This window comes from Lemur catta, chromosome 25 (genome assembly GCF_020740605.2).
Source record: "Lemur catta isolate mLemCat1 chromosome 25, mLemCat1.pri, whole genome shotgun sequence".
NCBI lineage: Eukaryota > Metazoa > Chordata > Mammalia > Primates > Lemuridae > Lemur > Lemur catta.
In genome coordinates this window covers 2,302,042-2,329,550 of record NC_059152.1, presented here as the reverse complement: position 1 = coordinate 2,329,550, position 27,509 = coordinate 2,302,042, and the positions used below count along the sequence as shown (strand labels likewise).

General features: G+C 49.6%; 1 protein-coding gene across 1 annotated transcript in view; it reads left to right on the top strand.

Moving 5' to 3' along the window:
- Positions 1-7,670: 7,670 nt before the first annotated feature.
- The window catches only part of PARP1 (poly(ADP-ribose) polymerase 1), a 36,566-nt gene continuing 16,727 nt past the window's right edge, over positions 7,671-27,509 (top strand). The window contains exons 1-10 of the mRNA XM_045537162.1: positions 7,671-7,966; positions 11,366-11,531; positions 17,811-17,926; positions 19,162-19,376; positions 21,175-21,274; positions 23,208-23,324; positions 24,036-24,212; positions 25,430-25,577; positions 26,194-26,334; positions 27,260-27,499. Coding sequence (XP_045393118.1) covers positions 7,847-7,966; positions 11,366-11,531; positions 17,811-17,926; positions 19,162-19,376; positions 21,175-21,274; positions 23,208-23,324; positions 24,036-24,212; positions 25,430-25,577; positions 26,194-26,334; positions 27,260-27,499 — 1,540 coding nt within the window. The 5' untranslated portion in view covers positions 7,671-7,846. The remainder of the gene's footprint in view (positions 7,967-11,365; positions 11,532-17,810; positions 17,927-19,161; positions 19,377-21,174; positions 21,275-23,207; positions 23,325-24,035; positions 24,213-25,429; positions 25,578-26,193; positions 26,335-27,259; positions 27,500-27,509) is intronic.

Sequence of the window (27,509 nt, the reverse complement as noted above, 5' to 3'; positions counted from 1 at the left end):
TGCAACTTTTTTTTTTTCTTGTTTTTAGAGATGAGGTCTCACTCTATCACCCAGGCTGGAATGCAGTGGTGTGATCATAGCTCACTGTAGCCTTGAACTCCTGGCTCAAGAGATTCTCTTGCTTCAGCCTCCTGAGTTGCTGGGACTTAGAGGTATGTGCCACCATGCCTGGCTAACTTTTCTTATTTTTTTTAGAGACAGGGTCTTGCTATGTTGTCCAGACTGGTCTCTAACTCCTGGCCTCAAGCGATCTTCCCACCTCAGCCTCCCAGAGTGCTAGGATTACAGGCATGAGCCACCGCACCTGGCCTTTGTCTTGGGGTTGTTACCTATAGTTGGCTGATCAGCCTCGAGAGAAGGGCCTCTTGGGGCATGCCCCAGGGCACAGTCCCACTCCTGATCCTGCACAGGGGACTTGCCGTCTGTGCCCATCTGGGGAAGCCCGTCTTGGGTTGACCTGGCTTCCCGAGCCTGAATCATCACAGCTTTGCTCAATGCTGCTCTCTTACCACCCTGCCCACTTACTCGTCCCATGATTACAGAATGCCTCTTTCCAGAACACTAGTCCTCGACTCGTAAATTAATCGTGTTCCTGCTGGGGCAGTGTGGGGAAGGCGTGGGCTGCGGCTGTGCCCTCTCCCCCTCTGCCACCCACTAGCGGGGCAACATTTGGAAAATCAGTTGCCTCCGGCCTCAGCTGTAAGTCTAGGAGACAAGCACGGCTCCATGATCCCTCCCAGTTTTAAAAGTCTGGGGGTTTTGTCACATGTAATTATATTCTAGGGAACAAAATTCAACTCAGTTATTTCTCAGTATGTCAAATAAGAAATCATACCACAATAGGGTTGTACTGTGATTCAAAAAATCAAATCTTAAAACATGAAATTATTTGTGTTGAGTTCTAGTTGAATTTTCTGCCCTCTGAAATTGGAATCATAGAAATTTGATGCTATTTTTTTTTAAAAAAAGAAAGAGTTATGGGAAAATAAATCATAACAATTGAAAAGTGCCTGGGTGTGAATACGGTTAGGAAATCTGCACTCTGATTAGACTTACGTAACAATTTCCATAGCAGCTCTCTTTCATAAACTGCAAAGACACCCAGCTGGGCTGTAATGTAGCTCGTTTGGTGCAGCTAGTTCCCTCTTGGATTGGTAAACTCTCTGTAGCTTTCTTCTCCTTCCTTTCCCCCTTTATGGTGTAAGGTTTTCAAACTAGAAGTGAGGACATGAAAAAGCTGTGTTTCTCATGGCTGTGCTCTCATGTGAGCAACAAGCTCGCTGGGGCCATTTAGGTTCAGCTGCGGATCTGTAGATCAAGCTGTGATCTCCCAGCCTTCCTTTCCAGGGTGCCTCCTTGCATCACAACAAAGCCCCATCCCTGCAGAAAATCAGCAACCAGGACAATCGTGTGGGCTTGGAAGGGAACATAATTTTCGGAGGCAATTGTGAGTGTCTCTATGCCGGCCTCGTGTTTTAAAATAACTGGGCTTATTTGCTCTGCGAGCAATGTGCTCGGTAGAAGCTGGCGCATGTGGGCGGAGCCGCTGCAGCGCTGTGCTGTGCACATGGCGCAGACTCCATCGTGTCACATCATGGGCTCCGCTCTTCACCAAGCCCCACTGGACTTGCCCCGGCTTTTTCTAAAGGCGAGTCCAAAAAAAATTATTTTTACATATTTCTATGTGCATTCAGCCATCCATTCCCTTAACAAATGTTTACTGAGTACCTACCATGTGGCAGGTACTAGGCGAAGTGCTAAGAATATGAAAGAATTCACATTTTAAGACTTACCTATATTGCCAAGTAGGAGGGCTGTGCTGTTCATTCATTTTTCTCATTCATGCATTCATTCAGCAGGCAATGGGACTGGCTGTGAAACCAGTAAGACTCTCGAGGAGAAAGTGCCAGTCTTGAGAGAGTTTCTAGTGGAGTAGGAAATGCCATTGTCATAATGAGGGCCATTGGAGGGGGCTGCCTTTCGTTTATTTCTTGTTTATTTCTTATCTGGAGAAACGATTTTTTCTAAGTTCCCTGTCCCAGGTGTCCCTTCAGAGTAGATCAGGGTTACATCAGGGTTACAGTGATGACGAAGGACACAGAATCCTGCCTGCAGGACTCTTGCCCCCTGGAGCAGTCACCACAGTGTTAGGGGACTGCAAGTGTTGCACATGCTTCCTCGCACTTCAAAGTGGTGTGGTTTTGTTTGTTTTCACGGGCTGCATGCGTTATTTGGATAATCAGAAAAAGAGACAACAAGGCTGTTCATATCGTGGTTTCTTTAAACAGGAAAAAAAAAAGGAAAGGAGGGGAGGGTGTGGGAGCTGGAGGCAGCCATGGAAACGGGGCCCACTCTGCCGCTCACACTTCCCAGGCCTGGGCTCCAACCCGCCCACCCACTGCAGGCTCACTTAAGCATTTCTTTCTTCCCTCATCCTGCAAGAGCATTTTTTCCCCTCTAGTCTCACTCTTTTAATAAACCAGGCAACAGAATGTATGGCAAAGAGCATTTGGAAGTTAAGAGCAAACAAGGGAAATAAAATAAGACGTGTTTATATCCCTTTTTTAAAAAAAAACTATGAAGCTTAAAGCAAACAACATTAGGAATTGTTTTTAATGTGCAAAAGGTGGCACAGAATTCACAGAAATTCACAGAAAAGCTGAAATCGTCAATGAAACAAAAAGATATTCAAGCTGATTGGCGGTCAAAAACTGTATAAATAAAAACGACACTAAAAACTGACAACATGAAAATAGTAAATGTCAGCAAAAATGGGGAACAAGTGCAACTCTCATCTGTTGCTCTGGGGGTTTAAGTGGGCACAACCATCTTGGAAAACTCTTTGACAGAATCTACTCATGCTAAAAACATTTGCAAACCCTGTGATTTGGTAATCACACTCCTAGGTAAATATCTAACAGAAATTGGCACAAAGGAGAACCAAAAGATATATACATTCCAGAGGACGGCAACAAGACCTGAAATAGCCAAAAGCCTGGAAAGAGCCCAAATTTCCATCAATAAAGGAATGGAAAGTAAATTGATGTAGGGTCACCCAGTTGAAGAGTACACAGCAATGAGAATGAAAAAACTGCAACTACACAAAACCATACGAGTGACTCTCACACATAACATTGAACAAAAGAACACTTAGGCCAGGTGAGGTGGCTCATGCCTGTAATTCCAGCACTTTGGAGGCCGAGGCAGGAGGATCACTTGAGGCCAGGAGTTCGAGACGCACCTGGGCAACACAGTGAGACCTCATCTCTACAGAAAAATTTAAAAATTATCTTGGCATGACACCTGTAGTCCTAGCTACTCAGGAACCTGAGGCAGGAGGATTGCTAACGCCCGGAAGTTTGAGGTTGCAGTAAGCTATGATCACAACACTGCATTCCAGCCTGGGCAACAGAGTGAGACTCTATCTCTAAAAAAATAAATAAATAAAAATAAAACACTTAGTGTATGATTCCATTTGTACAAAGCTCAAAAGCAAGCAAAACTATGATAGAAGTCAGACCTGTGGCTGGTGGGAGGTAATAGCCAGACAAGGCATGAGCGATGCTTGTGAAGAGCTGGGAATGTTCTATATTCCTACCTGGCTGGTGGTGGTGCAGGTGGATTTGCTCAGTAAAGATTCATCGAACTGCATACTCACCGCGCACAGTTTGTACACAATGCACTTCACCGTATGTATGTTCTTCATTAACAGCATTACAAATAAAATCAGAAAATCATTTGCTTCTCAAAAGGTAAAGGATGGTACATTTCCCCACACATTCACAACAGTAGATTTTGTTAGTCTCATGTGTTCCCGATGGAAGTATAAAATGGTACAGCCTTTTCAAAGGGGAATTTGCCAGAATCTCTAAAAACTTTAAAGTTACATAACTCATAGCAATCCCACTTCAACGAATTCATCTCAGAGAAACAGTGGCAGAGGTGTACAAAGCCAAGTGTAGGAGGGTGAAAATGGCAGCATTATTTTTTAAGAACCATAAAAATATAGGAAGGAACCTAAACAATCCAATTTTTTTAAAAAGCCATGTAAATTATGAGAAGATAAACTGAGCACATGTTGTCTAACACCTCTCCCATGCCAAATCCCATAAAGTCAGAGAAGAAATATTATAAATTAATAAACCCATACTAGTACGGGAAACAAGAGAGTGTGTTCGGATCACGTCCTATTCACCCCACTGGGGAAGGAGGGATCCCCTGCCCTAAGGAATATGAGACTGCCGAGCACATGGAACCCAACACTGGACGGATGAGGTTGGCGGCAGTTTATTACTCACAGCCCGCGGGGAAAGGACACCACACACCATGCGGGGCTACCTGGGAGCCGAGTGAGCCAGCAGGGACTGCAGGAGGCAGGCTGTGTAGTGACAAGAAGGGGGGTTCCCTCGGGAGGCTGTGATTAGCTTGTTTGAGTGACTCGGTGGGCTGGCAGGAAGGTGGAACCCATGAAGTTAGGGTCAAGGTGGGTGGGTGGGTGCAGCCGGCCCACGGCATGGCAGGCCTTGCGGTACACAGCGGACCATGGGAGACCCTAAGGACAGACGGCAGACAGGATTAGACGTATGGGGGGACTCCCAGGTGGCAGCAGAGGAGGAGCCTGGCGCAGGGACAGGAGTAAAGAAACTGCACCTGGACCACAGCTAAGAGAAGGAGGGTGAGGGCACATCCGGTGTGGGTACAGGGGAGGCTCTGGCTCCGGGCTGCCACTGAGCCCCAGGAGGGACGGGAACTCCCCCAGCCAGAGACAACCCACGGGCACCTCGCCACAGTCGCACACATCTCCACATCTACCCACACGCGACGTCACCAGACACAGCTGTGGAAAATAACACAGGGGACAGACGGCTGTGTAACCTCAGCTACACAAATGAGCAGATAGCCCAGAACCACGAGACACAGGAAGACCACCAGCACTGTAAAAGACACACAATAAACCCGGTGACCTCAGCCTCCCTGTTTAGGTGATCGTGCCTCGGTTTTCAAATAAACGCAAGATAAATCTTATTTTTGGAGGGGCTGAGGGATGGGGCACAGAGGAGAGAGCATTGAGGAAGGGAAATAGTGTGTGACCCTCTTCAGAAGAGGGAGGCAGAGTTGGGTGCCCGTACCCCAACTCTTCTCCAGATCCAGTCTCCCTGCATCAGGCTGAGAAGAGAGGAGATTCCTGGAAACACTGCTGCTCTCCCTAAGTCCCAGGCAGCCACAGGAGCCCAAACTGTCCCCATTGGTACGTAAGCCAGGCTGGACAAGTGCCGCCAGGCAATATCAAACCAGATCCATGACCAGGAGGAATCTGGACCCACAGCGACATCCCTAGAACAAGTCACAGTTGGAAGGCTCAGAGCAGTCCTCTCACTAACTTCAGTCACACGACCTCACGTCCCACCCTTTGCGTTTTTGGAAACCTTTATATTATGGCAGGGCCTGACCACACCAACTCAGCAGAAGCACTAACAAAACCTAAACACTAAAGAGACACCAGTCATAGAACAATAAATTCTAGACCCTATTGCCTTCGTTATAAATCAATGAGATACTGGAAAGGAAAACATGTAATGGCTGAAATTGTTATTTTTGTTTTGTTTTTTTTTTTTGATACAGAGTCTCACTCTGTTGCCTTTTCCTTTGTGTTCTGAGAACTGTCCCCAAATCAAAGGAGATCCTGGTCTGTCCATTGGCAGTGATGCAAAGAAGCCAGGAGAGGGATGTGAGTGACAACGCTGCACATGGCATGCAGCCCGAAAAGATGACTGCTCTGCTGAAGGAAAAGTACCAAAGAGATTGCTGCATACCCTGAGAAAGGAAAGCTGATGTGGCAAAAAAAGGATGCTGTCAGGGCCAAACAAAGCAAGAAAAAAGGAAGAGGAGAAAGAGTGAGGAAGACAAAAAAGACAAAGTTGACGATGATAATGATAAATAAGATGGTTCTACAGCAGCTCCCCCCCCCCAATCTATATAAAGCACTTCACCTCCCGGGACACAACTCACTGGGGCCACAGGAGCCAAGGGGACAGGGCAGCAATGGAGTCAGAGAAGCGCCAGGGACCAGGTCAAGAGACGGAGAGAAAGTTGGATTTTAGTTTAAGCATGGTGAGAAAGCTGTGGAGGGTTCTGGATGTGGGATCGACACAGGCTGAGTTCTAAAGCGACCTCACATGCTTTCATGGGGAGAGAAGACTGCAGGAGGGAAGCGTGGAAGAGAACAGGTAAGGAGGTTGTCTCAGAGCCACAAAAGAGGACAGCGGCTCCCACGGTGATGCGGACAGGAAGGTGGTGAGAAGCGATCAAAGTCAGGAAGTCAGGATTCAGTGATGGACTGGATGTGGGACAGAAGAGGGAAGGAGTCAAGTTGACTCCGATGCATTCAGCCTGAGTAACACACAGAACAGTGGGCCATTTCCTGAGATAAGAAGCACCCGGGGCGGTTTTGGACAGAACTGGAGAAGCAGATAAGCCATCCAGACAGAAATACTGGATATAGCTGGTTCTCCTTAGGGTTCTAGGGGAGGAATCCTTAAACTTTTGTGTGTGTGCCTAGGACCCCCTTGCAGGAAGACGAACTCTATGGGGCAGATAACACTCACAGAATAGGATACAGGTGAGATGGAAGGCCCGTATCACCAGAACCTAGGGTTGGGCAATGTTCGTACGTCTGTCTCTCTGTGCATTAGCCTGTCCCACTGATGGTGAGTTATGAGGACCAGAGCTGGCGGATGCTCAACAGATGGTACCTAGAGCCAACTCACACTTGCTTTATCAGACACAGAAGCAAGTACAGTTAGCCCAGCAATCAGCCTGCTGAGCGGACGCGGATTTTATCTGGATTTTTTGGGGCAAAGCATATGGATGCCAGAATAGGACAATAATGTTATCACCAATGGGTGGCCATTTAGGAATGTCAATCAAGAGATGGTAGGATCATGCCTTTTGACTTGGTCTTTCTCTAAGTAAAGCTCTTATTTGTTCCATCCTATATTCCACTTATTCCATTTACTTTCCACACACTTAACAGGTTACGAACTTTTAGGATTCTGCCTACGTCTGCCTGCTTATTCAGCATCCCTATCCCTGAAGCGACCAGCTTCCTTCTCTACAGGCTCAACACTTCTCATGAGTTGCATTCATCCTGTTTATTTTTCTTGTCCGCTCCAGTAAAATCGAATATTTTCAGACACGGCACACTCGCGCTACAATATTTGAAATGAGTAAAAATAAAATGCATAGGATTAAAAAAGACACCCGTTACGTTAAAAAAAAAAAAAAAATAGAGTCGTGCACGAAATAACAAAATCTGGCAGCCACAGCCCTAGTGATCACCGCGATTTCAAGGAGTGATGAGGACACATTTACAAAAAGGGAGTGGGACAGAATCAGCCGAGAGGGCAAATAGGCCTCCCTGGGACACAATGGCTAAAGGGACAACGCTCGGGCCCACAAAACGCCCCGGGCGCGGCCCGAGCCCCGCCCCCGGCACGGCCCAAGCCCCGCCCCCACGCCCGGCGTCCCCCGCGGCGCTCAGAGCCGCCGGCGCAGCCGCGGGCGCCCGAGGCGTACCAGCCCCGACCGCGGCCGGCAGGGGGCGCGCGCGCCGGCGGCCCCGCCCCTCCCCGCGCACGCGCGCGCCGGGGGCGGTCCCGCCACCAGGCATCAGCAATCTATCGGCGAGCCGCGGTGGTCGGCGCGGCGTGCTCGGCGGCGGCTCGGGGCGCTGGGGCGCCTGAGGGCGGGCGAGGCGGCGGCGGCGGCGGCGGCGTGTCCCTGGGCGGCGTGTCCTTGGGCGGCGGCGGCGGCGGGCTCCCGGAGCCGCAGCGGCACGAGGGGGAGGATGGCGGAGTCCGCGGATAAGCTCTACCGAGTGGAGTACGCCAAGAGCGGGCGCGCGTCTTGCAAGAAATGCGGCGAGAGCATCCCCAAGGACTCGCTCCGCATGGCCGTCATGGTGCAGGTGCGCCGCGCGGGGCCGCGTTGGGGGCGGCGGGCGAGGGCGGCCGGGGCGGCCCCTTGCGGAGGCCGAGCTGGGCCGGCGGGAGAAGCCCGGGAAACGCCGCCCGCCGCTGCCGCCGCCCCCCGACCGCCGTGGGGGAGGAGCGGTGCGGGGCCCCGCGGAGCTGGCGTGATCCCGACCTACCTTGATCCGGAAGGTTTTTGTCCTACGCGGATGGCGGCGAGGGTTTTTTTTTTTAAAAAAAGAACAAAAAGGACCTATTTTGGGCTGTCATTTCAACGCCCGCGCGCTCTCGTTTTTTATTTTAATTAGGCAAAACTGCAAGGCGGTGTGGTTTTGGTACAGTGCGTTCACTTTGGACTTAATTTGTGGTTTAAAATAACGTTTTCCCCAAACTTTCCAGGTTCACAGATGCGTTCTGTGGGTGCATTTTGCAGCTGCCTGGTTTGAATAAGAGGGTGGCTCCGGGGGGTTTCTCATTGGAGCTTTTTAAGAGATTGGGGATCCCCCTCTGACCTTTCCTGAGGCTTCTGAGATGGCCGTCGGGGTGCTGGGGTGCACTGCGAGGGGCTGGGCTCGAAGGCCCCTGCCTGTGTGGAGGGGTTCCTGCTACCTCCAGCTTTCAGTTTGCCGTTGTCTGCCTTTGCAATTCTGGTTCTCACCTGCTCCGTTCCTCCCCCAACTCCAAAACAGCTGTTTGTGACCCAAGTTGTAGCCCTCATGGTCAGAGTAACTTGATTTCCCTCCTTGCCATGAGGTTGTAATGTGTCTTAGGAACGACCAGGTAGGCCTCAATGGATTTTCAGTACTTAGGTTTGTAGATGGGAGGGAAAAATTTACCAAGTGGGTACCCAAGTGCCAGGTGTACTTCCGATAGCGTATTTCATAATATGGCAGGGACTGACGCTGTCATCTTGGTATCCTCAGGGCCTGCCTAGCTCAGTGCCTGGCACAAAGTCCTTACTCGTTCAGTAGGCGTTTATGCAGTGCCTTTTAAGTTCCAGGCACTGTTTTAGGTACTAAGGACACAAAGAGATCACACCCTTGAGAGCTTCCCGTTTGGTTAAATAGGAGATAACTGGTGAACATTGCTGTACAGGTGTGGATGTCCCCGATGGAGCTGTGTGCCAGGCATTGTGTGCCCGGGAGTCCAACATGTCCCAGCTAAGTCTGGGAGTTTGATCAGGACTCGTTATTCACTGAAGTGGGGCAGGAAGATGAGGACGGGGAAGTAGACAGGGCCTACAATTTGAAGAGCCATGTTTCCCACTAAGGGTCTTTTGGGGGGGGGGCAGCCTGCTCTTAAGGAGTTCCCACCCCTAGTGCAGGGGTTCTTCACCTTGGATCTGTGGGATAGTGGATAGAACTCAAGAGGTCCATGGGTTTAGGTAAGAAAAAACGTGTCTTCACTAACCTCCAGATAAAATTAATTATTTCCTCTCATGAATGTGAGCAGCAAAGCCCAGATGTATTAGCATACCTGTGGTTTTTGTCATAAGTGATAACTGGAGATATTGTCATATCACTTTACAGTTGGGATTTCTCAAAATACCATCTACATCACTACAAAATTACAGTAGGTACTAGAGGGGGGTACTAGATCTTGTTTAATACTTGAAAATTTATGGATTACTGCACCCCAAAATTACTTTTTAAATGTTTTGATAATTTCAATAGAATCAGTTTTCTTTGTGTTTTATTATTAGTGAGCCTTTGTATTGTAGTATGCATTTTAAATGTTATTCCAAGAATGAGACGTCTGTAGGCTTTACCGGGGGGGGGCATAGAAGACCCTGTTCTAGTGGGAAGGACAGACAGAAAGCCCATGTCCAGCCAGTGTATTAAGGGAAGAACATCTCTGCCTGCCGTAGGCAGAGAGAGGGGAGCTTTGACTATGGCTCCCTTGAGGAACCCGAAGCAGATAAAGTTTAACATTGTAGCCCTCCCTTGGTAGCCTTGCTGGTGAAAGAAACTCATTATAAGCGTGGCTTTTCCATACTTGCGATTGGAGGCAGATTCAGAGTTTTAATTCAGCATTTAAAGTTGGTCTTGTAGGCTGAGCTGGTGAAGGCCAAAAAGAAAGAAGTCTTTCTTCTAGCTTGAATTTAAATACTTTATTTTACATTTGTATGGGAGGATTGTTCTCTGAGTATCAAATACCTGCTACTTTAGCTGTGGTGCCTTGGGGCAGCCTGGGAGGGACCAGCTAGTTCCTCTTTTCGACTAGGAGGGGGTTGTGGTAGAGCCCTGGAGGAGTGCAGGTCATTCCGATCTCTCTGTGGTGTAGACAGGCAAGTGGTGTGGCCTGTTTTGCATAGAAGGGAACAGACTGGTTCACCAGCTAGTGGTTGAGTGCAGACCCCGGTACATGTTAAGTGCTCTGTACGTCATTGCTGGGTGCACGGCCAGAGATTCTGCACCTTGCCTGAGCTGCAAGGCTACCAAATGGAAGTGACAGTCTGATGACCTTGGTCTAGTGTCTTCCTGCGTGGCCATTCTCAGTCCTGAGTTCTGGGTAAAGCATTGCTTTGGTCGTTGTTCTTTCACTGGAGGATGTGGTGTTTGTGTTCCTCTCTGTAAAGCCAGACCATGCTTAGGGCCAGGGGGCAGCACGTGGCCCTGTCACCGTGAAAGGCCTGGTGCTAAGTCAGTTCCAACCCGCGGGAAGCATCTCAGGCAAGAAAACCACCTCGAGAGGAGAAACTGCCTGCCCTCTGCGGCCGGACTTCTAGTTCTTGCACCTGGGAAATGACGCCCTGAAGGACAGAGCCGCTGAGAGTGTTGGTCTGCCCGTGCTCCCCGCACAGACGCTGATTCATCCCACACCTCCGTGTGGCTGCTGCAGGCCTGGCACTTGGTTCTGACACATTTTCTCTGCCTTGCTCCTTATCTGGGTCTTGTTCCTTGTTATTCTTAACTCCAGGGGCACGCACGGAGCCCTTTCTGGGCCACGCGGGCCCTTCGAGGCCTGGCACGCCCGGAGCGTTGTCTGCCTCGCCCGGCCGGGGCTGCAGTCTGGCACGGAACGGCCGTCCTGTGTGCGGCTCACTGGGCAGGGGGGCTCATCGTCACTGAATGCAACCGTGTGTGGTTGGAGGGCACGTGGGGCAGAGCTTGGTTACATAAAGCCACCGTTCCCATGGCTGTGTTTCGTGTCCCGAGAGTCTGGGCTCAGGAACAGCAGGCAACGGTCTTCCAAGCTGCCGGGAAGGTCTTGAGCAGGACGCTGCTTCCACCCCCCGCAGCTGCTCGTGGGAGGTGCGGGGGCTGCTGTCCCCCTTCCGCAGAGGAGAGAGCAGGGTGTAACGTGCTCCACTGTGGGGGCTGGGGTGCGGGTCTCAGTGGGTCCGAGTCAGAGGTCAACTGCTCACTTGCCCCCTTCCATTCCCTTCTTTCTAGTCGCCCATGTTCGATGGCAAAGTCCCGCACTGGTACCACTTCGCCTGCTTCTGGAAGGTGGGCCACTCTATCCGGCACCCCGACGTCGAGGTAGATGGCTTCTCTGAGCTGCGCTGGGACGACCAGCAGAAAGTGAAGAAGACGGCGGAGGCTGGAGGAGTGACTGGTCTGTACGAACTAGGGAGGCAGCGGGTGTTTGGCCCCTGACCCTGAGGCTTGGGTGGGGGGGCCTTTTCTGAGAAGGCAAAAAAAGCCCCCCAGCGTGCCCTCTCTGTCCCCCACTTGTGCAGATCAGGAATGTGGTGCAGAGGTTCTTTCAGCAGCGCCACGTTGCCTCCTCGTTGTCTGTGCCGTGATGTTTGGTATTGTATTTTTCCAGATGCTTGGAATGTAGCCTTGAAATTTGTTTTGTTTTTCTTCTTAATACTTTTTCAGAGCAGTTTTAGGTTCGCAGCAAAAAAATTAAGCAAAGTACAGAGAGTTCCCATGTGCCCTCCGTTTCCCCCCCACCAGAGTGGTACATTTGTGACAATTGATGACCCTCTGTTGACACATCTTTACCACCCGGAGTCCACAGTTCACTGCTGGTTCTTTGCATTCTGTGGGTTTGGACAATGTGTGGTGAACATGCATCATAGCATCACACGGAGCAGTTTCACTGCTCTGAGAATCCTCTGCTCTGCCTGTTTCTCTCTCCCTGCCCTTAACCTCTGGCAACCACTGATCTTTTTATTTTCTCTATAGTTTTGCCTTTTTCAAAATGTTGTGTATTTGGAATCCTCTAGTAGGTAGCCTTTCAGATTGGGTTTTTTCACTTAGTATTATGTATTTAAGATTCCTCCATATCTTTTTATGGTTTTACAGCTTATTTCTTTTTAGTGCTGAATAATACTGCATTGTGTGGTTGTACCACAGTTTATTCATTCACCTGTCGAGAGAGATCTTGGTGGCTTCTAAATTTTGGTAATTATGAACAAAGCTGCTATAAACATCCGGGTGCAGGTTTTTGTGTAAACATAAGTTTTCACCTCGTTTGGGTAGATACCAAGGGGCGCGCACAATTGCTGAATTGTATGGTCAGAGTATGTTTAGTTTTGTAATAAACTGCCAGACTGTCTTCCATAGTGGCTGAACCATTTGTGTTGCCACCAGCAGTGAATGAGAGTTCCTGTCACTCTACATCTTTGCTAGCATTTGGTGGTGTCAGAGTGTTGGGTTTGGGCCATTCTAATAGATGTGTGGTATTTCATTATTTTAATTTGCATTTCCCTGATGCCGTAATCGTATTGAACACGTCTCTCATATGCCTATTTGCCATCTGTATGTCTTTGGTGACGCGTCTGTTCAGACCTTTTGCCCATTTCTCACTTGGGCTGTTTGTTTTCTTATTGTTGAGTTTCAAGAGTTCTTTGTATATTTTGAATAACAGCCCTTTATCGTGTGTGCGTATTGCATATAATTTGTCCAATTGTGTGTCTGGTCGTCTTTCCCTTCTCTTGACAGAGCCTGTCACAGGTAAGGTTTTAATGATAGAGAAGTCTAACTTATCACTCACTTTTGTTTTGGGGGGGGGGCGCCTCCATTTCCTGGTGACGGGAGCCAGTTACTCCTTTCACAGGGGGTGTCTCTGGTGTTGTTTCTAGAAGGTCATCGCCGGGCCCAGGGTCATCTAGATTTTCTCCTGTGTTATCTTCTAGTTGTGTGGTTTTGTGTTTTACGTTTAGGTCGACAGTCGATTTCGAGTTACATTTTGTGGAGGGTGTAGGGTTTGCGTCTAGATTCATTTCTTTGCACGTGGATGGCCAGTTGTTGCAGCACCGTTTGTGGAAAAGACTCTCTTTTCTCCATTTTCACCTTTGCTCCTTTGTCAAAGATCAGTGGGCTACATTCGTGTGGGTCTCTTTCTGGGTTCCCCGTTTGTTCCATTGAGCTACTTACCTGTTCTTTTACCAGTGCCACACTGTGTTGATTGCTGTGGCTTCACAGGAAGTCTTAAAGTTTAATGTCAGTCCTGCGGCTTTATTCTCCTTTAGTACTGTGTTTTATCTACTCTGAGTCTTTTGCCTCTCTGCATAAACTTTTGAACCAGCTTGCCTATGTCCACAAACTAACTTGCTGGGTGCCTTTAAATTTTAAAAAGTCTGTTTTCATCACTTCTTTTTTTTTTTTTTTAAAGAGGCAGCATCTTGCTCTGTTGCCCAGGCTAGAGTGCAGTGGCACCATCACAGGCCACTGTGGCCCCAAACCTTCTGGGCTCAAAGCAGTCCACTCACCTCAGCCTCTCAGGTAGCTAAGACTACAGGCAAGTGCCACTACACCTGGCTAATGTTTTCTTTATTTTTTTGTATAGAGGGGTCTTGCAGTGTTGTCCAGGCTGGTCTCAAACTCCTGGCCTCAAACGATCCTCCCACCTCAGGCTCTCAAAGTGCTGGGATTACAGGCGTGAGCCACCGTGCCTGGCCTTCATCACTTTGTGAGGGAAATCTTCTGAGACTGCATTCTCACTTCTGTGCCTTCCTAAATTGACCCAGTTTAACCTATCTCATGATTCTAGGGCATTGGGAAGAGCTCAGCCGTCCTCCCTCGGGGAGCTGTTTGTGCCTGTGCTGAAGTGTGTTTTCTCTCTCTGCCCATCCTTCTTGCGGCTGTTGGTATGTTTCGACTCCAGCTGCTTCTGTTCTGCTGGAAACTGAAAGATCAGTAACACTGCTCAGTGTCGTGTCGTGGATAAAAATAACAGTAATTTGCCAAGAAGGGGCCAGAGGGTGAGTGTGGCATTTCAGCAGAGTATTAGGGTGTAATATTTTTCTTACTCTGTGGCTGTTTTCCCTTTTGTATTCAGGATAGTGGAAGTTGTAGGTTTAGGGATCTGTATATGTTGTATCTAGTTATAATTTATACCTATGTAATTTATAATTTATATACTATAATTTTGTAATACAAAGATGCATAACAGTTTTACTGAAAATGTGTCTGTTCTGTGCAGCCATCATTAGCATAAAGTTATGATACAGTGTACTAATTTTCCAGGGATTTTTCATCCAAAGAGCCTGACTTACTATTTGTAGACACATGAAAAGTTTAATTGATATCCCAGATCCTGTAATTTGTATTGTTAACATTGTGGAGTGTCTCATCAGAAAATACTGATTTGTGTGTGTGTGATGATTTTTTTCTTTCCTGCAGAAATGGGATCCAGTCTAGGTATGATTCTCTTTAATAATTACCCTTTTTTTGTGGCAAAATATACATATCATAAAATTTATCTTAACCCTTTTTAAATGTAGACTTCAATGGCATTAAGTACATTTACATTGTTATGCAACCATCGTCTCCATCCATCTCCAGAATTTTTCATCTTCCCAAACTGAAACTCTGTATCCATTAAACAAAACTCCCCATTCACTCCTCCCAGCCCCTGCTGACGCCTCTAGGTACCTCCTCCGAGTAGAATATAGTGTTTGTCCTTTTGTGTCTGGCTTAGTTCATTCAGCACAGTTATTGTAGGTTCGCCCGTGTTGTAGCATGTGTCAGAATCTCCTCCATGTAGCTACCACATTTTGGTTTACCCATTCATATGTCAGCGGACATGTGGGTGGGGTCCACATTTTGTCTGTTGTGAATAATCTACTTTGAACCTGGGTGTACAAATCCGTGTTAGAGACCCTGCTTTCATTTTACTGTATATACCCAGAAGTGAAGTCGCTGAATCATGGTAATTCTGTGTTTAATTTTGGCGGGAACCTCCATACTGGTTTCCTCAGCAGCTTTACCATTTTACATTCCTACCAGCAAAATTCAGTTCTGATTTCTCCACCTTCTTCCAAACACATTTATTTATTTTTTGAGACAGAGTCTCACTCTGTTGCCTGGGCTAGAGTGCCATGGCGTGAGCCTAGCTCACAGCAACCTCCAACTCCTGGGCTCAAGCCATCCTCCTGCCTCAGCCTCCCGGGTAGCTGGGACTACAGACATGCGCCACCATGCCTGGCTAATTTTATTTATTTTTAATAGCCATCTTGATGTGTGTGAAGTGGTATCTTGGGGTTTTGATTTGCATTTTCCTAATGATTAGTGACATTGACCTATTTGTTACTTTTAAAACTTGATATTTATTCTTTTTATGTTAATAGTTATAGATTTGTCATTATTTCTAAAAGGTACATCATACTCGTTTAATGAGGACTTAACACATTTCATGCACCATTCCAAGCAGTTGACATGTATTGATTTCATTGTGTCCTTGCGGTAGTTTTCACAGATGAGGAAACCCAGGCACAAAGAAGTTAGGTAACTGGCCCAAGGTTATAACGGGTAGTAAATGCCTGAGCCAGGATTCAAATCCAGGCTATGTTGCTTTTGAGACCAGAATTTTAACCTTTTCGTTATATTACAAATAGAGCTGCTGCAAACATCTTACATATCCTGGGCACCTGTCCAGTTATTTCTTTAATTCCAAGAAGTGGAATTACTGCTCAAAGGGCTGAACCGTTTTAAGGCCTTCTATGCATGTGCCAAATTGCCTTCAGAAAGGTTGCATCAGCTGCAACTATACCAGCAATATGTAATATATCTGTTTCTCCACTTCCACACTATTTCTTAGTATTGTCACTCTTTTTCATTTCACGCCCAGTGAAGTGGAATTTTTGTCACATATTTAGCAGCACTTTTTTGTTAAGCCATTTATATTACTTCGATATTTGTGTCCTTGCCTCATTTTTCTTTCGGAGTATTTTGTCTTTTTCTTAATGAAATGTACAAGATACTAATTCTCTGTCATAACATTTTGCAAATACTTTTCCCAGTTTGACGTTTTTATTTTAGCTTTGTCTATTGTATGTTTTGCCACATTAAAGTTTCATCTTTGACGAATGTTTGTGTAGTCCTATCTGTCTTCTCATTTGTGGTATGTCTTTGGCATTGTATGTGGAATTCTAAAATTTTACATACAGTTATATGCACAGATCTTAAGTGTACAGTTCAGTGATTTTTGACAAATGTATACACACATCTAACATACACTCCCATCAAGTTTCCGGGGTGACCTTTTTGTCACCCCGGAAAGTCATCTTTCCCCAACTCAAGTAACCACTGTTCTGATTTCTATCCCCATAGATTAATTTTGCCTGATTTAGAATTTCAGGGGAGAAAAAGGAATTGTGTACACCCTCTTGTAAACTTCTTTCACTCAGCACGTCTGTGAGACTCAGCCAGGTTATCTTGTGTGTCATTAGCTAGTCCCTTCTTACCACTGAGCAGTAGTCCTCTGAGTATATCACAATTTGTGTATCCATTTTCCTGTTGGTGACTTTTGGGTTGTTGCCAGTTTGGAGCTATTAAAATGGCAGCCGCTAGGAATTTGATTGGCATCTCATCAAATCTGTGCATGGAATTGCAGGTAATTGACATCTTAACAAATTGATTCTTCCAATCCATAAACATGTTACGTCTCTTCATTTATTTAGGTCTTTAATTTCAGCAAAGTCTTAACCGGTTTCATGTAGAGATCTTGCATGTCTTTTGTTAAATGTCTCTCGAGTATCTTATGTATTTTAATGCTATTTCAATGGCAGTGTGCTTTATTTTTCCAACGGGTTCATTGCTCCTATGTAGAAATTTTCGTATGTTTATATACTAATCTTGTGTCCCACAAATTTGCTAAATTCACTTAATAGTTCTGGTAGCTTTCTTTAATAGATTCCTAAGGATAGCTCACGTATATAATCATGTCATCTACAAACAGAGATGGCTCTACTTGTTCTTTTCCAAACTTATGCCTTTTATTTCTTTTTCTTTTCTTGATGCACTTAATTGAACCTCCAGTACAATGTGGAATAGAAGTGATGAGAGGAGATAGCCTTGTCTTACTTCTGCTCTTAGGGAAGAAACATTCGGCCTGGGAGTTTATTTTTATATAACAAAAGAATATAGCTCTTGTCCCAGATTAAATAATTCAACCTTTCCCCACTAATTTTAAATGATACCTTTACCGTGCATTTAATTCTTACATATACCTGTGTCTGATCTGTATCAAGATAGTCCCTATAATGTAACATTTAACTTTGATAAACAAAAGTGTAGTGGAAATTGGAAGGCTGAGCTAGAATTTAGTGTGGTTCCAGGCTTTCAAGGTAAGCACTTAGTAAGGGCTTTCCAAAGTGTGGGTGGGGACTCCAGAGAAATGGAGAGAGGCGGAAGGTCACATGGCTGAACGCTGGCTAACATGGTGCTGTTTCAAAGCGCTCATCTGAGAAAGGTCACTTCCTTGCCGGTAAAGAAGCTTGTTTACCAGCCATACTTGTTACAGACAGGTGGAGGAGAGACGGGCCAGCTGCGGTCCCCCATCCCGGTGGAAGGTCCCGGGGAGGTGCAGGAGGAGGTGGGGGACTTCGTGCAGCTACACGGTGAGGCCGTCGTGAGCATCACTGTGTGTTTGGTTCTTCAGGCAAAGGGCAGGACGGCGGCGGTGGCAAGGCGGAGAAGATGCTTGGGGACTTCGCGGCCGAGTACGCCAAGTCCAACAGGAGCACGTGCAAAGGGTGCATGGAGAAGATAGAGAAGGTGAGAGCGCGGGGCTCGCAGCCGGCTGACCTTCCCGCGCTGCTTGCAGGAGACGCCTCTGGCTGTCTCGAGACAAAAGCAGAAATAGGGGCTCCGGGGTGCTTGCTCACCACCAGCGGTTGAAAACAAAGTGAGATGTTAGTACAGACAGACCGGAGATGACAGTCACTTTTCTTCCAGACGGGTCTGACCCTAATTAGGGTCGGTGCCGTACTCGTGTGTGTGGCTGCACGTACCTGGGAGCGCCTGGAAAGCATTAGCACAGGGGTCTCTTCTGGATTCAGCAGTAGCTGGGGGGAGGCTGTCTGTGTTTTAGGGTGGGATTCAATTGAAGGAGTCTGTTTTCCCCGGTGTGAGCCTCCAGCTTTCTTCTGTTTAATCAGAGAAACTTCATTAACCAGCCTTTTCTGCCAGTTCTAGTCCCCGGAGGCTGGCAGCCAGTCAGATGGACCGGGCGGGGGGCTGAGACACGGATGGGGGGAGGCTTGTGCCCTCCAGCCTTCTTGTCCTGCTCTGGTGTGACGCACATGTACTAATTGACCCGTTTAAGGCACTGATTAAAGGTTTCTGCCTCTTGGAGGTGTTGTACATGAAAGTGAGGTGCGCCCGTGGGTGTTCAGAGAGGAAAAGTGTGGAATTGCTAGATTTTCTCCACCTACCTTCAGCCGCTAAAACTTTGAGGCAGAAGTTGAGGTCGTCTTCGAGGGGAGTGACAGCAGCCCCTCGTGCTGAGCCCTCTGGGTCTGGACCTCGCGGACACGGAAGGAACTCGCCCAAGAATGTCAGGCCTGCGGATCGTAAACCTGGGCAGGCTGATGGGACTGGGATCGTGCCAGTGGTTTTATTACCCCTTCTTAGGGGGCTTCATATGTGTGAAGAAACTAAAGAGTCCCTTGGGGGGTGGGAGTGGCAGAAGGTCCCGGCTGGTGCGAGTGTGCTGCGTCGGAGCCCTCCCAGGTGTGCAAGGCTCTGGCTCCCGTGCACCACAGCAGGTGTGCTCATGCCCGCCCCAGATCAGAAACATCAAGGAAGCGCTGCCACTTCCTTGTCCAGGCAGGTAGGTAGCCAGCCATTTGGGATTTAAGGGACACTGAGAGTGGAGGGTAGCACAATCCTTGGTGGCCTAAGACAGCCAGACTATCCCAGCAACCCTCGAGCCCTCCGGTTGCCGGGCAGGCAGGCGCCTTGGCTTGGACCTGTCGCTCGCTTGGCACCACATGCGGTTTTCCCTGCAGGGCCAGATGCGCCTGTCCAAGAAGATGCTAGACCCGGAGAAGCCGCAGCTGGGCATGATTGATCGCTGGTACCACCCGAACTGCTTCGTCAAGAAGAGGGAGGAGCTGGGTTTCCGGCCTGAGTACAGTGCCAGCCAGCTCAAGGGCTTCAGCCTCCTCGCTGCGGAGGACAAAGAAGCCCTCAAGAAGCAGCTCCCGGGAGTCAAGAGCGAAGGGTGGGTGGAGCGCCATGCCGTGGGGTGCTCAAGACCCTAAGGTTGCCATATGGCTCCTGCATTGCCCTTTGCTGACTGTCCGAAAGCCAGGGAGACGCGGCCTGAGGGACAGCAGCAGCAGGGCTGTGGGCGCAGGGGACAGAGTAGGGAAGGACTGCAGGGGCTGCAGGGACACATTCCTATAGCCCTGTGCCCTGTGAGACCCGCCTCCTGGTGGTCTGTTCCCCCTTCCAGCACCTGATCTCCACGGACAAGCTGGGTTCACTTTCCCACGACAGCCCTTCACACGTGGGAGACCACCCTGCCCTGTCTGAGCACCCGCCTTGCCCGGGTCATGCACGCGTTTCCTCTGATCCCTGCCCCCCAATCTGCTGTCACATCTCCTTGACCTCCTCATACACATGTTGGTGTGTTCTGTGTGTCTGGATTTCTAGGAATGGTGCCGGGAGGATTGTGACCATTTTTTAGATAGTGGGTGGGCAGCGGATAATAAGTTTCCTGGCTTAGAGTTCAGAATTATTTGGGTTTCACAAGTTGTTAACGTTTAAGATGGGAAGAATTATCTATCTTGGGTCTGTGGCTGCCTCATGTCTTGCCTGGACCTCAGCCTAGAGACCGACTTGTTAACAAGCACACCCAGGGCCCTGTGTCGGGCTGGTGTGCACCTGCTCCCTGGACGGTGACTGAGCCACTGCCGAGCAGCCATGCGTACGTCACTTCAGTTCACGTCACACACATTCGTTGATTGCAGCAGCATATGTGGCTCTGGAATGTGCAAGAAACTGGAAAATCAGGCATAGATCCAAAAGTCCCCAGGGGCCAGGCACAGTGGCGCATGCCTGCAATCCCAGCACTCTGGGAGCCCGAGGCAGGAGGATCGCTTGGGCCCAGGAGTTTGAGGCCAGCCTGGGCAACATGGCGAGACCCCATCTCTACAAAAAATGGACAAAAATCCTCAGGGCATTGCAACACGTGATGCAGGTGTAGGAGTTCATCAGCTCATGTGTGCACCATGGTGACAACCAGGATGTCCTGAGCACGTGTGGTGTGCCAGGCGCTGTGCTAATCGCTGTGCTCGAGCTGTTTCCTTTGCCTGTCACCACGGTTCTGTGAGGAAGAGGGTGCTCTTCTCCCTGTTTTATGGATGGGGAAAAGTGCAAGGGTTTGAACTCAGGTCTTTGTGACAGCAGAGGCTGACTCCAGGCCACTGTGGCTGTCCTGCCCTGTGTTGTAGGAGCAGCTGACACCCTCGGTGCTGAGTGTTTGCTGAACCAGCTGGGCAGACTGGCTGGCGGTGCTTTGGCTGCCGCTTCTGGTCTGGGCTTTGTGTGGCCGCACGGCCTCACCTCTGCAAACGGCCTCTTGGCCTTGGGAGCCGCCCTGTGTTTTAGCTCAAAATGCTCAGCCTCTGGCACTTTGTCTTTCTGCAGTCCCTGGCCCTCAGCCATGGGCTTACCTTTGGCACAGTCCCTGCTGGAACCTTCTAGGCTGTCTCCTTTGTGCCGGGAGATGCGTGGGATTTTTGGCATCAGGTGGGACCTGAGCCCTGGGTCCCGTAATGGGTTCCAACCCCTTGGCTGGCAGAACTGACGTGGACGCATCTCCTGCCTTCTCGGTGGCAAATGCTGCCCGAGTGCACAGCAAACACCCGAGAGCCCTGAGCGGGGTGGAGAGGGGACAAGTGCGAGCAGAGCCTGCAGAGAGACGTAAATGACACAAGATACTGTGACACCCCAAGTCTTTGGGTGTCCGATTTTTAATGGCTCTGGTTCTTCCTTTTATATCCCTTGCCTTTCAGAAAGAGAAAAGGTGATGAGGTAGATGGAACAGATGAAGTGGCCAAGAAGAAATCTAAAAAAGAGAAAGACAAGGACAGTAAGCTTGAAAAGGCCCTCAAGGTGAGTTCTGGGCGTGCGTCTTGGACCTTCCGTCTCCGGGCTCTTCTTCATTCTGGGAAGGAAATTCAGGGAGTCACGTCTTTCTTACCAAGACCTTTAGGAATTCCCAAAGTGATAGCTGTCATGAAATAGCATGGCTTTTCCCCCAGATTTTCTTCCCTCTTCCCCAAAGAAACCTTATTTGGAAGAGAAACAACGTTAGGCTGTAGGTGCCTGCTCTGCAGCCCGGCTTCGGCAAGGGCTGAGCACCCTGTTCCCACCCTCCAGCCGCACGCGGGGCTGACGGAGAATCACGCTTCCACCAAATCAAATCACGCATCACTGCGTCCTGCACTTGCATGATCACTCGCAAACGTCGAAAACTCAGGATTAAATTCAAGGCCGCCAAAGATTCTTAGCATAGACAAATGGCTTGAAGAAAAAGTTTTCCACATTTTTTTATTATAAGTGAAGATCTCTCATTTTAAAAAGAAATGGAAGGCATATAGTGACAGGAGAAGACTACCCATTAATCTATGATCATTGACCATTGACTGTAACATACATGTCATAGACATCACTTTGTTGAATATGTGTGTGTTGAAGCACAGTAAAAATTATTAATCAGAAAATGTTTGGGAAATCAGGGAAGAACAGTCACTTTCTTGAACAGGGTTTCTCTGAGCCATCTGCTTGAGTCTCTGATAAGAGTATTCAGTTTTTGCTGGTGGTTTGAGAATTAGAAACAATTTCTGATCTGGCTCCAGTCGCTAAATAAAAATCACAGGTTTAATTCTCACTTAGGTGTGATTGTCTTATGGTAAAAAAGGTGTCCGTTTTGTGGCAAGTCCGGCTGTAGTAGAACCATAGTGCCACTTTGCGTTCGCCATTGAGTGGGTTCGGTGTTGTTTCTTCTGTTTTGTCAGAGATGTAAAGATAGTCAGAAATTAAAATGCTCCCTCAGCCTCCTCGCCCTGGTGCATCTGTTTCTGCTGCTCCCAGTTCTTGGTTGTCACGTAGGTGACAGTTCTGCTTCCATTTGACCTGGCACCGCTAGAGTTTTTCCTCGTGCTCTCATGTCTAGCTGGTGTCCCAGCATGGGCTGCAGGGAGGAACCGGAGAGGGCGTGTTCCTGAGGGAGCCTAAACTTGAAGCTGGGAGACAAGTGCAGATACGTGCACCTGCAGCTGTGACAGTTGACAGTCACGGCAACATCCTCTTTCGGTGCCGGCAGCAGCCCTGCGGGGTGTGGTAGAGCTGGCGTTTCCACCTCCACCTTGCAGGTGTGCGGTCTGAGGCCCAGATGGTGAATAACTTGCCCATTATCCTGGAGGGGGAGGACACTCGCCCTGGCCTCGAAAATGAGGAGGCTGAAGCCTTCCTCGCAAGGTTTATTGTTGCTTTGAGAGTAAATGAGATGGCAGGTAAAAGCGTGCAACAGAGAGTAGGCAATTCATGTTCAAGGTGGACTGTTCCGTTTTCAGAGGAGCCTAAATGCAGTCTTGCCTGATACTGAATAGGATGTACTGTTAAGGAAATGGGTGTTTGGGAATCATTCCTGCTCCCTCTTACATCGATGGGGAACGACCGTACCCCGCTTCCTTCAGATGCTGACAAATGTGGGCCCTGGCCCCAGCCCGGTGCTTCCAGCTTGTCACCTGTGTCTCCTGGGCTTGGTTCCCAGGCCTTGGTGCCCTGGCTGCAGCCTTCGCCACACTGCTAGGCGGTTTCCTCCCCACCTTCCGTGGTTCTCGGAGGGGCCATGCTCCAAGTTGAATTTGGTGCCCACGGGAGTGTGGCTGGGAGTAAAATCCTGTGCTGATCAGCCAGCTTTGGAGGGGCAGCTCGGCTGGTGCACAGGTATAGCGGGAGGCTCAGCAAGACCAGCGTTTCCTTCAGTTGCGTTTCTTTCTTTGCAAAGAGCTGGTCTCTCAGCTGCTGGTCTCGTCCGTAGGCCCAGAACGACCTCATCTGGAACATCAAGGACGAGCTAAAGAAAGCCTGTTCGACGAACGACCTGAAAGAGCTGCTCATCTTCAACAAGCAGCAAGTGCCCTCCGGGGAGTCGGCGGTGAGCTGCCTTTGTGTTAAGTGGGACCCGCGTGTGAGGCCAGCCCAGGCGTTGTGGAGTGACTGTCCCAATGGAGTGTGGGAGGCCCTCCGTTTGCACACCTGCTGGTATTAACTGCGAAGAGTCAAAATCCGTAGTTGTGTTGCACGGTCATCACCACCATTGTGATCACCATTACCCCGGGGCCGGCGGGGCGGCCCTCATAGGTCCCACCAGGCACCCCCCATGTTGATGCTTGCTCTGGAATTCTGGAGAGGGCTTTGGTGGGCCGCATGTTTGCCTCATGTGTTCATGCCTGGGGCCCTGTCTCTGCTGCCTTCTGCTCAGACTCCCCCAGGGCTGCTGGCCTGTGGAGGGAACGGAGACCCCTCCTGAGGTCCCACGGGTGTCCACAGCAGGCCCTGCCCTGCCCTCATTCTCTGGAGTTGAGCTTGGCGTATGCCCCTTGTGCGATCTACCCTGGGCTCTCCTTTATTGCTAAATCACTGAGGGTGGGGAGCTACGGGAGGGATCAGTTCCTTTGGAAATGAGTCTCTTAAAGTGCAAGAATCCATGCCCCGTTGTAAACCAGCTGCCCGGGCTTGTTCGGAGCCCCAGAGTGAGCCTCTTTCCCGTGAGTGCAGTCTGTGCGAGTTCTTCCATCCCACATTGTAAGTGTGCTTTTCCGCAGTCCCTCCTTTCCTCTCTGACGCGTCTCTTCCCTGGCTCCAGATCCTGGACCGCGTAGCTGACGGCATTGTGTTCGGGGCCCTCCTTCCCTGCGCGGAGTGCTCAGGCCAGCTGGTCTTCAAGAGTGACGCTTATTACTGCACGGGGGACGTCACTGCCTGGACCAAGTGCATGGTCAAGACGCAGACGCCCAGCCGGAAGGACTGGGTGACCCCAAAGGTGAGGGGTTAGGGAGGATCTTGGGACCTGTTGGCAGGAAAACCCGGCCCCCATCTGGGCTTGTACACGCTCCAGGTCCCAAGATTGTAGCGCCCTGTTCCTCGGACTTCTTTACAACTAGGCTGTCCGCGTGATCAGAATGTAAAATTACGTTTTTGCTTCCGAATGTTTGCAGACCACAGAGATGTAGAACCAGAGCATCTCTAAGTGTAGAGTATAGGTTTGTTCATTTGGACTAAAATGCTCTTGTTTGCAAAGACCATGAATTATTTTTATTTCTGTTCATTGCCTGGTGTGTGCCGGGCACAGGTCTAGGCTCGAGGGACGCATGGTGAATAGATAGTCGTTTCTGCCTGTGTGGAACGAGGGTTTCCCTCGAGGACGTTTCCTTGCCTCTGTGCTGGAGGGAGAATTGGGTCCGGGGTTCACGGGTCTCCTGGTGGTGTTCGTTCTCCCTCTGTACGTGGAGTCCTCACAGCGCCACAAACCCCAGCTGGGGAGCCGAGCTGGCGGGGGGTCCCAGCGGGAAGGGCCTCACCTGCGCCCCACGCGGGACCCGGGGCCTGGGAACAGCGGCACACGGTAAGTGCCAGGAATGGTTCCTTGGGGTGTCCTGTCGGCACCACTCACTCCACACCGAGAACTAACCGCGTCTCCTACCGGCCCTCGGCTCGTTGTTTTGCCTCCTGTTCGCCGCCGTAATTGCACCCCGGCCTCCCGGGAGCAGGACGCACTCTGCTGGTGGGAGGGTCTGTCGTGAGTGCTCTAGGCCTCCCCAGCCGTCTCCCGTCTTTGACGCAGGGAAGGGGTTGCCCTGAGTTCCTCTGGGGTAATGACCTCCCCCCAGCGCGTGCAGTCTTGGGGGCTTGGAGTCCTGGGGTGGGCATGTGACCATAGAGAAGCCTAGTGACGCTCGAAGGGGTTGGGGAGGGTGTGTCACAGACTCCAGCGGTGGTTCCCTGGCCAGACTGTCAACGGATTTAAAAAAGAAAATGAAAATATTTTTCTCTTGAAGCGGCCACAGTGCCAACTCTGTCATAAATGTGGAAGTACTGGAAGTGAGTACTGCGGCATCCTAGAAGCCTCTCATTTTTCTATTTTGTGCTATTCTTTATTGTAAGAAGGTTAATTTGGACAAGCGAAATTCCCTTTTGTCTTTGGGGAGGTTCTTTCAAGGGAGAGCTGGCTTCTTAGCAATGAAAACTTACATTTTTTAGGAATTCCGAGAAATCTCTTACCTCAAGAAATTGAAGGTCAAAAAGCAGAACCGAATATTCCCCCCAGAAACCAGCGCCCCGGTGGCGACGGCGCCCCCGCCCTCCGCAGCCTCAACGCCCCCAGCTGTGGACGGCTCCGCTCCGGCAGGTACGGCGTCGGGGCCCTGGTCTCAGAGCCACGGGCTGGGACTCGGTGCCCACTGCTAGCTGGTGTGTGGGGTTGGCGAGGAGGGGGTCCTTCTGGGGGTCTCTGTGCTGGTCCAGTAGGGAAGCCTGCCCTGCTCGTGAGGGGCCACTTCCCTTGCCCTGCCGCGCCCCCCGCAAGGCATAACACGGAGAACATAAACATCTGAAAAGAACAGATGACTTTCTTACCCTGGGAGGCTGGAAGAGAAGCTCCTGAGAGGGGCCGGGCCAGCAGCCTAACCTGAGGTGGCATTCGGGGTCTCCTGGCTGGCTCTGCACCGCAGAGAGCGTCGTTCCAGGCCTCGCTCTCCTGCTTCCAGACCGCCCTGCCCCCGCCAGTCTGCCTGAGCCCGGCCGGCACCATGCTTGGGTCTCGTGTGTGCAGAGCAAGTTACCGTAGGTCAGTATTAGTGGGAGATGCTCCAGGCCAGCAAGGACAGTGAGATCATGCGTGTGTTTTCCCAAGGACAAGCTGATGAAAGAGGGGAACCGAGGCAGGGACCCTGCAGCCTGCCCCGGGGTTTTCCAGGGAGCAGCGCGGAGCTGGCCCTGCTTACTGATTCTGTTCTCCGTCCCAGACAAGCCTTTAGCCAACATGAAGATCCTGACTCTGGGGAAGCTCTCCCGGAACAAGGATGAGGTGAAGGCCACCATCGAGACACTCGGGGGCAAGTTGACGGGGACGGCCAGCAAGGCCTCGCTGTGCATCAGCACAAAGAGTGAGTGGGCCCTGTTGTGCAGTGAGGATAGTGCGTTTGGCTCTTACGGTTGCACTGAGTTCAGTGAGGAGGCGCCCGACACTCAGCACTAAAAACGGTATCTCCAGTCGTCGTCGTCATGGCTGGGTTCTTCGTGGAGGGAAACCAGTGTTTGTGCTTCATGTTACTTTGTAGTATATGTATTCACATGTGTCTTACGTTCCCAGCTAAAGACTGTAAACTGTGATAGGTTAAGTGTCTTAATCCCAAAATCCAAAGTGCTCCAAAATTTGAAATTTTTTGAATGCCAACGTGATACTCAAAGGATATGCTCATTGGAGCATTTCAGATTTTCGGATTAGTGGTGCTCAAACCATAGGTATAATGCAGATATTTCAAAATCTGAAAAAAATTGAAATCTCAAACACCTCTGGCCCTCAGCACCTGGGATAAGGGATGTTCAGCCTGTATTCTCAGCACTTTGAACTATTCCATAAGATGCACATGGGCTTGCTGCCAAAACAGAAGGTCACAGTTCAGCTATGTTTGGGAAATGCAGGGTTAAACGAAGATAAACAGGTTTCTTTGCAGGTTTTTTATATGGATGACAATCGTACGTCTCCAAAACCAGAAAAATAATGTACGGCATTTCCTGTATGCATTTGACTAAGTGTCTTTCTGTGGGGCCTGCTGACATCTCACTGTGCAGAAGGGTTTGGAGAAGGCTGCCCCAACTCCTCGCAACTCCTTAGGAAAAGGGGAACGCTGCCGGTGAAAGCCGGTTGTCATTAATGGAATGAAGAAAGCTCTGAGCTTTGGCTTTGGAAGCAAAGGAGAGCTGTGGGTGATGAGGCTTTAGAAGTACACGGTGAATTAACTCTAGTAATTTGAGATTTGAGCTTAGTTTCAAACTCATGTATGTTTTTTTTCCTTCTGATTTGAACAGAGGAGGTGGAGAAGATGGGTAAGAAAATGGAGGAAGTGAAGGAAGCCAACGTCCGCGTTGTGTCTGAGGACTTCCTCCAGGACGTGTCCGCCTCCACCAAGAGCCTTCAGGAGCTGTTCTCGGCGCACATTCTGTCCCCCTGGGGGGCAGAGGTGAAGACAGAGCCTGTTGAAGTCGTGGCCCCAAGAGGGAAGTCGGCTGCGCTCTCCAAGAAAAGCAAGGGCACCGTCAAGGAGGAAGGTGAGGGCCC